Below are 9,191 nucleotides of genomic sequence, written 5' to 3' on the forward strand. Positions count from 1 at the left end.
ACTTTTCATTTGTCCATAATGAATGTAGTGAGTTTTGTCTCGTCTGGTACTGTTACAGGAAAAGACGGCAGCTGAGATGTGGCAGAGGTATTTAGCACTGACCGCTCCTCTTTCACAACAGCTTTGTGAGCAGCTACGACTCATACTTGAACCCACTCAGGCAGCCAAGTTGAAGTAAGTCTTTTCTCTATAAGGCTTCTAGCCTCTTAACCTCTCATTTTGTGGGCCAGGCATCTTTACAGCCACAGCTTGTTGCGTTTGGGCCTCAGCAGTATCCTCTAATATTTGTAGTAACTGTTTCCCATATGCATGCACATTCATTTTATTTTTTAATTAGAACTCTTAGGTGATCTGATGACTTGCAAATGTGATGTGGTAGTGAAGAATTATAAGACTTCACTATCTTGTATCTGTAGCTTTTTTGGTGGGTTGTTTTTTTTGGGGGGGAGGGTTGTTTTTTTTATACAATGCTCAAACTGATTTCAATGGAAGCTCTAGCGGGTCAAAATGATGTTAGGAGTCAAAATCTTCTCCGCGTTGTTCACGTTTTAGCTCCAAGTGATTCTGAACAAGATTTAAGTCCAATAATTTTTTACCAAAATTTTCAATACTGGGTACCAAAAGTCAGGCTCCTAATTCCATATTTAGGCTCCTACATTAAAAATCTGTTTACAAAAGAGCATCCAACTCCCTGAAAATCAGGGAGCTGAAAATCAGACCAATTTGTAGGACATAAGAGCCTAATTTTAGACATCCAGTTCTGAAAATCTCGGCCTGTGTTGCTGTGCATAATTACCAAATTGTATAAACTATTATCAATAAAATGACTCTCCCCACTAATATTTTTGTTGGCTTCTTAACTATCAGAGGTGATTACAGAACAGGAAAAAGATTGAATATGCGCAAAGTGATTCCATATATCGCTAGTCAGTTCCGAAAAGATAAGATCTGGTTGCGAAGAACCAAGCCCAGCAAACGTCAGTACCAGATTTGCTTGGCAATTGATGATTCGTCTAGTATGATAGACAACCACTCCAAACAGGTAAGGCAAATAAAACCTTGGAAGGAACCTATTCCACAGAGTAATGATGAAGCAGTACAGTAGACGAGGTCTTTTTTATAATTGTATATCAGAAGAGGAGCTGATTTAGATCAAGAATTGTACTGCATGGAAGGTGTTGTTATTGAATAGACAGGGATTGGTGACTCTGATAGACTATTGAATTTACAGGCGAGTTCACTATTAATTTAATATGTCACACGTAAAATATGAAGATAGTTTAAACAGTTTCTAATCCTTAGTCAAACTCTACTATTAAAATATTTTGAATTGCAGTATAGAATGCATATTTTGTGCTTCACTGGTAAATTAGTGACATATTTATACATGTATAAAGTAGAGAATTTGTATTCAGTAAAAATGTGTACTCCCCTCAGTCTGATTATTGCAACATTTTAATTTCTATTCATCAGCCTAAACTGTTAGTGTGTAACATCCAATTTCAAGATTTCAGCTGACTGCAAATAGCACCAACATAATCTTTCTGTAATTCATGAATATCTCAAAATCAGATTTTTTAGAATTTTTTGCTTGTGATATCACTAGGTTTGTATTTCATATACACACATAAACAATTATATAAGGAAACAAATACTTAATGGGCAGTATTTAAATTTGATTTTACTGGATTATGAAAATGAACTTTGATACGCTTTTAATTCAGCACCAAAAGATTAAAAGAACTGGCAACACTTCACCACAAAATGTGGTGTACTTCATCCAGTGTACTAAATGCCCCAATAACAGCTATGTAAGTGAAACCAGACCATCACTACACTCGCAAATGAACTCATACATAAAGCGATAAATGACAAAACCACCATATCACCAGTGGGCGAACACTTTTTTCACAAAGCCATCACTCTATATCTGACCTATCAGTCCTCAACCTCAAAGGGAAACTGCATAACGCTTTCAAAAGATGAGCCTGGGATCTTAAATTCATAACTTTGGTAGACACTAAAAATTATGGTCTTAATAAAAACACTGGATTTATGGCTTATTTCAGCAATCTGTAACCCACTAACCCTCCTTTTTGTCCTATGACTACAGGGATGTTAACTGGCCACTTCATCTCAAATGGTCCCTTAGAATATGTGCCAACTGCCTATGCTAAACTATCTGTTCTACCTTGTATTTAGATGTAACACTGTGTACCTTTCTCAGCCCTGTGGAAGAGCTCTGTGTAGCTCCCTAGCTTGAATCTCTCACCAACAGAAGTTGGTCCAGTAAGATATGACCTTACAGATCTTATATCTCTCATCTCTTACATCGTGGGACTGACACGACTACAAAAACCCTGCATACAGCAATACTTTTGAACATGTTGCTTCATCTTGATTAACTTCATTTTTCCTAGCTTGCATATGAATCCCTGGCAGTGATTGGAAATGCATTGACTCTTCTAGAAGTGGGGCAGACTGCTGTATGTAGGTGAGAATATTTTAAGCATGGATTTATTTTAAGATTTTTAGAGCAAATTAGCAATATAGAATTCTTATTAAACATATTTTTAAAACACACACACATGAAACTTTTTTCCAGCTTTGGCGAGACAGTTCAACTTCTGCACCCATTCCATGAAACATTCAGTGACCAGTCAGGAACACGGATATTACGCCTCTGCAAATTTCAACAAAAGAAAACTAAGATAGCTCAGGTATGCAAAAGTACCTCTTGGACTGCAGGGTTACAGAATTTTTGTTCCAGACAAAACATTAACTGTATCATGGCATTAGGCACTGTTTGTGTTTACATAAAAACAAAATACACCTCTACCCCGATATAACGCGACCCGATATAACGCGGTAAAGCAGTGCTCGGGAGGGGGCTGCGCACTCCGGCGGATCAAAGCAAGTTCGATATAACGTGGTTTCACCTATAACGCGGTAAGATTTTTTTGGCTCCCGAGGACAGCATTATATTGGGGTAGAGGTGTACATGAATGGCAATTCATGAATGGCATGACTGTTCCACTATACAACAACTTAACCTTCAGTAGATAAGAGATAGGAGAGCTTAGCATCTTGTTGCAATAGTTAATACTCAGCAGTGTCGCTTTTGTTTGTGCTCTTCTACCTTGATAGTCCCCCAGCTCAGACTGTATTGTAAACTGCATTTTTGCTACAGGTGCTAATCCTACATTTGGATTTACTAGCATAACTTCTGCACTAATGCAGAATCCCATTTAAGAGCATGGGGGAAGTCCTATTTAAGTCCAGCAGGAATTTATTTTAGTGGATCCCAATTAAGGCTAAGGTTTTGTCACAGGTATTTTTAGTAGAAGTCACAGACAGGATGTGACAATAAACAATAAATCACAGAAGCCCGAGTGGGCTGGAGCCGGAGCACCACCACCCGGGGCTGACAGCTGGAGTTCTGCCGCTCGGGCTGAAATTGTGGAGGTCATGTGAAATCACAGAATCCATGACCTCTCTGACCAACTCATAGCCTTAATCCCAATGCTGTATTAAGGCCAGAGGGAAGAAGAGAACTCCAGACATGATTACTGGTATATTTTAATTGACCAAGCACCGGGACTTACTCTGCAGAGAATCAGTTTACCAAAATCATTCATTTGCTTTTGGCTGGTTCTTGAAAAAAAATCTTGTTGTGGTACCTTTTGGACCTTGCCTGAGTTTTCTCCTTGGTTGGACTGTCTTTCAGTTCTGGCATCCCTAATATGCCCTTACTGCCATCAAGAACAGTAGCCATTGATATGCACCCAGACAGCTCCAACGATCTTCCACATTCAGTAGCGATTTGTATGAAATGTGGAAAAGTCTGATGAACTCTCTTAACCTGTTCATTTGTTTTAAAAATCTTTCCAGCATTAATGCATCTGCTTATAATTAGCTTGCTGTTCTCTTGTTTGTCTTCTCTGCAGTTTCTAGAATCATCAGCAAATATGTTTGCTGCAGCACAGCAGTTGTCTCAAAATATCAATCCAGGTAAGCACTTTTTAAATGCTAATTATGCTTATTACCATGGGAATATAGCTCACTAAGGTCTTAATGCAATATCTTTCCTATGCTGTCATAGAGAAAAACTGTAAAGACTTGCAGCATTGAGATGACACTTGCATTCAAGACCATGGTGCTGAAAAGTTCAAATGGAATGTTTGGTTAAGAGGCTCTTTCGGCACTTCCATTTTTAAAAGCTGAAACTTTGCATAGCATGTGCAGGACTTAGTAGCAAATTAAACAAAACAAAGAAGATCCATTTGATAATCTTTCAAATAAAGCAAAAAAAAAAGATGTGTTCGAGACCATTTTTGTGCTTCATTATCTCAACAAATATTTTAATAGACATTCTGTATAGACTTTTTGGGTATTTAGCCAAAAAAAAAAAGCAAGTAAGTAGTGTTTAGAAGCAGTTTATTGCACTCAAGTTGTAACATATTTTATACAAATACACTGATTTTAGGGCTTGACTCACCTCCCTTTGAAATCATTGACCTCAGAAAGGCTCCCATTGATTTCAGTGGAAGTTGGATAAACCCCTTAGCAGATATGTGCTGTAGTCAAGTCTGCAGAGCTGGTACCTAATCTTTGAATTTCTTGTGCACCCAAAATTCCTGTCTAACTGACGAGTGTGGTGAGCAAGGAGTGCAAAACCAGACCTTTATTCACTAGTTTAGTTTTCCTGCCTGTTATCATTGCTTATGGTGGTAATGGCCATTTAAAAATTGTCTAAGGCTATGTCTACACTACAGACCTTACAGTGGCACAGCTGTACCCCTGCAGCTGCACCGCTGTGAGGTCTCCTATGTAGCCACTCTATGCTGGTGGGAGAGCATTTCCTGCAGACATAGCGCTGTCCACACCGACACTTTTGTCGGTGAAACTTACGTCGGTCAGGGCGATATTTTTTTCACACCCGGACTGACAAAAGTGCTAGTGTAGACAAAGCCTAACTCATGTCTCCAGGAGAGAAATTCTCTTTCCTGATCTGTTTGGGGTTATAATTTAATTTTTAAAAGTCAGAGAATAATAATTGACCACAACTTTGTTTTCTTATGGAGGTTATTAGGGTTTTCCATTGTGCATACAACAAAAATAAATTGTGATAAAACGCAATGTTTTTGTTTTCAATTTAAATGAGTTAGAAGTTCTTATTTATTGGAACTGAAAATATTATTTTCCCTGTGCTTAGATACCGCTCAGCTGCTCTTGATAGTATCTGATGGAAGAGGCCTTTTCCTAGAAGGCAAGGAACGAGTCACAGCAGCAGTTCAGGCTGCTCAAAATGCCAATATCTTTGTCATTTTTGTCGTATTAGACAATCCTAATTCCCGGGTGAGTGAGTGAATAATAAAACAGCATTCTAGTGCAGTGAATGGAAAGCTACACACAGTGTTTTTAACGGTTGCCTTTGTAACTCCTTATAAAATTGGCTGGGAATTTATACCAAGATCATTTTTTTTCTAGCTGTCAAACATTTGCAACTACAGCTGGGGTTATGCCTTTTGTAGGAGTCAACAAAGATATTTTGTTTAATATAAAATAATTATTTGCTTCACTTTGCTGTTCACTATCCTTTAGTGAAGTAATTAAAATTTCATTCATGTGCAACATCTGTCAGTGCTCCCTCAACCTCTCTACTGTGACTCCTTATGTCATATTTGAAATTAGATTTTAAACTCTTTGGGCCTGGAACTGTGTCATCTTATTTGTACTGTGAGGCACCCAGCACAATACTGTGTGCTGTACAGTATTTTCTGTTGGCTGTGCTGTTGAATTGCCTAAATCTACCATAAATTGGTTTACAGAAAAATATCTGCTGTAGTTTGCTAGTAGATACTTAGTGAAAATGTATTTGTATTCTGATCGTACACAAGGGCCCTGATCAGAATCAGGTCCCATTGTTCTGGGTGCTGTACACAAATATAGTAACATACTATTGCATCATGTGTAACCACCTCCTAGTTATGAACAGTGTGCCCCCAACTATTCAGAAAGATTCTGTCTGACAGAAAAGCACCCAGTTTTCATCCCACAAAAGCCTACACAAGGACTCTTCCTTGTCCTGGGCTAGTCTGTCACTTCCTGGCAGAGAAGGTGTTGGGAGCACCTCGTGTTGTTAAATAACTCCAACCAATTCAGTGTTGACTGACCGTAAAAGTAATTCCAGGGTGTTTCTAACTCCATAGATAAAATTGTGAGCATGATTTGTGCCTCAAGATGTGGGCAGGAGAGGGAAGAACTGGGACTTTCCAATACAGTTGGTACTCAAATACTTTACAATAATTACTTCCATTAATTTGATGGATACACTAAAAACTCTGAGATGATTTATTATTATTTAGGGACTGTCATAAATTTTGGCTAGAACAGAAATAGCTACTAGATTTCTAAATTAAAAAGTTGAAAGCAAAAGGATTTGAAAGAGCTGATTTATTCCTTCTCAATTGTGAATTTCTACCCAAAGAGCTTTACAGTTTTAAAAGTCAGAGGAAGGGCACGCTCAGGGAATGACACAACATAAAAGCAAATTGATCCAGGTGGTAGCAGGTTCTTGTCATGTTAGTCTCTTGTCTTTCCTTAGCATTTATTTATATGTTTGTTTAATACTACAAAAGCTTAAAGTTTAGTCTACTTCATTCTGTAACTCTATTCTCAGTACAGTTTTAGGACTATAAGCATATGAGAAAAAAGGCACTCCTCCTCCCCCCCCCCCCCCCCCAAACTTGGCATATCTGTCCCTGTTTGACTTCCCTGAGGGGGTTGCATTTAGGGTTTTATTTTAAAATATTTTTGCCTTTAATTGTCCAATGTTGGGGAAATGTGTTTGAAAAATTGGATAAATGGTACCTACAGTCCAGTCATCCCTTCACCTCTTTTACAGGATTCCATCTTGGACATTAAAGTACCTATATTCAAAGAGCCCGGAGAAATGCCTGAAATCAGATCCTACATGGAAGAGTTCCCATTCCCATTCTACATAATCCTCAGAGATGTGAATGCCCTCCCAGAGACTCTCAGTGATGCGCTGCGACAGTGGTTTGAACTGGTGACTGCCTCAGAGAGTCTATAGAATTTACAAAGCAAGTAAACGTCTGATTGCTGCTAAATTACTTAAGTGTGACTGCATTTCATCAGTGATTTGATGAGATCTCTCTATCCAGGATTTACGTGCAGAAACTGCCTTCTGATATTCAGACAGCCTAGAAAATAAATGCTTTAGGTGTGCTCTCCCCATTTGCTAGTGCAGGAGACTATGCAATGGTGGAAGACTGTACTCACTTATTTGCCTATCCCTATAACAATGCAGACCTTCTACCACCACAGTTGTAATTTATTATTTTAAATTTTATTTGGAATATTCATATCATTGAAGGGGGGGAAGTAGTCTTGTTTCTGGGAAGGAACTTCTTTTAGTGGAAGAACTTGAACAGTCTTGGAACTGTTTTAGCTGAACCCGTGGTGGTGGTACATGTGGGTGGGGGAAGGATGGGTTTACACAACCAAAATATAAGTACTTGAATACTTAAAACTGTGTTTTGTGGTTAAACACATCCTATTTAATATATGTTGCTGGTTGTTGGATAATGCCTGCAGGGTATTTTTATGAAACATGCCATGATATGATCTTCCCTGCATTATCACTTTACACTGTGAAGTTTGCCCCTCTGTCCAAGGCAGACATTAAAGACATATTTAGTCAGGTGTCTTAAAGATTGTACATGACTTTTTTCATTGCAAAAGCTATGCATCTTATTGTCTGTACTAATAAAAAGATGTACCACTGTTTGTAATTATGGTGTCCATCCTTTGTCATTTGATGAAGCAAAAATAGCTATGCCACAGGAATAGTACTTGGTGCACATATAATGATTTACATTTTCAGAACATCATACAAACAGTCCTCAAATCAGATAGGTTCCTAGCTTGCATAACTTCACGGGTTTCACTTTTCTGGACTGTGAGGGGTTGCCAGATATGTGAGGTTTTTATTGGTGGCCTCATCGTCCTAAACATTCTGGCAGATTTGTGCTACTTGACCACTGCAAATCTGCTGGTAAGCTAGTTTAACTGACCCCATCAGGATTCTCCATGCATAAGTGGAAACTCTGAATATTGAAGTGCTGGCTCTTCTTCACAGCCAGGTGTAGCTGGGAGGGTGTGACAATTTGGGGAATCTGAGTACAACTTAGGAATTCTGGTTAATTTTATGAAATTGTATCATTGAATGCCTCAATGGATATGGAGTCAGACATATCTTATCAGGACCTATAGGAATAGTTATGAAATTAAAGTTAGCTTAAGTTTAAGAAAATAATATATGTGCTTTATGGTTTGTGGCTGGTAACACCCCAATCAGCAGGTAAAAGAAAGTCATGAGAATAATTAGTGGTATTATTTTTACTTGTAGTGTGGGAATGATGTATAGTTCAAAAAGTAACTAATAAAATAAAAAGCTGCAGTAACAAGACAAACCAGCCTCTAAGCCACCCTCCCACCTTGGCAGTGCCAGCCATGGGGGTCACTGGGACAGCCTATGTGGGTGCCAATGGGGGACGGGCATGGGCCCCTACAAGGTTTCTTTTAAGAAACAAGCACAAACCTTCCCACTGTTCTGCTGGTAAGCAAGGAGTGGGGAAGAGAGAAGAAAGGAAGACCTTACTGGAAGGAAAGTAGCAAGAATAAACTTCTTCAAACTGGGTTTTTGCTAAAGCTTGCAAGTTTAACTGAAGGGTATAAAGAGAGCCATAAAACTGAAGGATATCAGATCCTACTTGATCATGCCAGGATGAGACAATTTTCACTTGGTCTGGCCTATATGTAAGTATACCGATCACATGCTTATGGATACTTTATTACTGTATTGGGTGTTTTTAGGCTTAGGAATGTTTAGGGAAATTGATTAAAATACCATTTAGCCTTTGGGCTTAATAAAAGAATTTATGGTTAAATTAGAGTCTAGTGGTCTCCTATTTTAATAATTTCAATTAATTGCAGCAGGGCTGGTGTCACATCCCTACCTGACCAGAGACACTGGAGAGTTGTTATACAGTTCCCATTGAAATGGGAGCATCTCAGAGCAATGGGAGGGCCACAACAGAGGTGAAACCAGTTTTCTCCATCATCTACGCAGACCAAGGAGAGCTTAACAGAGTTGTGGGACTCAG

At 38.7% G+C, this 9,191-nt stretch overlaps 1 protein-coding gene across 2 annotated transcripts in view; it reads left to right on the forward strand.

The window, feature by feature from the left end:
- Window positions 1–7,817, forward strand: part of MDN1 (midasin AAA ATPase 1) — a 187,992-nt gene extending 180,175 nt beyond the window's left edge. For both annotated transcript variants that reach the window (XM_054022038.1, XM_054022040.1), the window contains exons 96-102: window positions 59–174; window positions 868–1,042; window positions 2,421–2,494; window positions 2,606–2,720; window positions 3,948–4,011; window positions 5,216–5,358; window positions 6,908–7,817. In XM_054022038.1, the coding sequence (XP_053878013.1) occupies window positions 59–174; window positions 868–1,042; window positions 2,421–2,494; window positions 2,606–2,720; window positions 3,948–4,011; window positions 5,216–5,358; window positions 6,908–7,096 (876 nt within the window). In that variant the 3' untranslated portion in view covers window positions 7,097–7,817. The remainder of the gene's footprint in view (window positions 1–58; window positions 175–867; window positions 1,043–2,420; window positions 2,495–2,605; window positions 2,721–3,947; window positions 4,012–5,215; window positions 5,359–6,907) is intronic.
- The last annotated feature ends 1,374 nt before the right edge of the window (window positions 7,818–9,191 follow it).

Source organism: Malaclemys terrapin, chromosome 3 (assembly GCF_027887155.1).
Source record: "Malaclemys terrapin pileata isolate rMalTer1 chromosome 3, rMalTer1.hap1, whole genome shotgun sequence".
NCBI classification, from domain to species: Eukaryota; Metazoa; Chordata; order Testudines; family Emydidae; genus Malaclemys; species Malaclemys terrapin.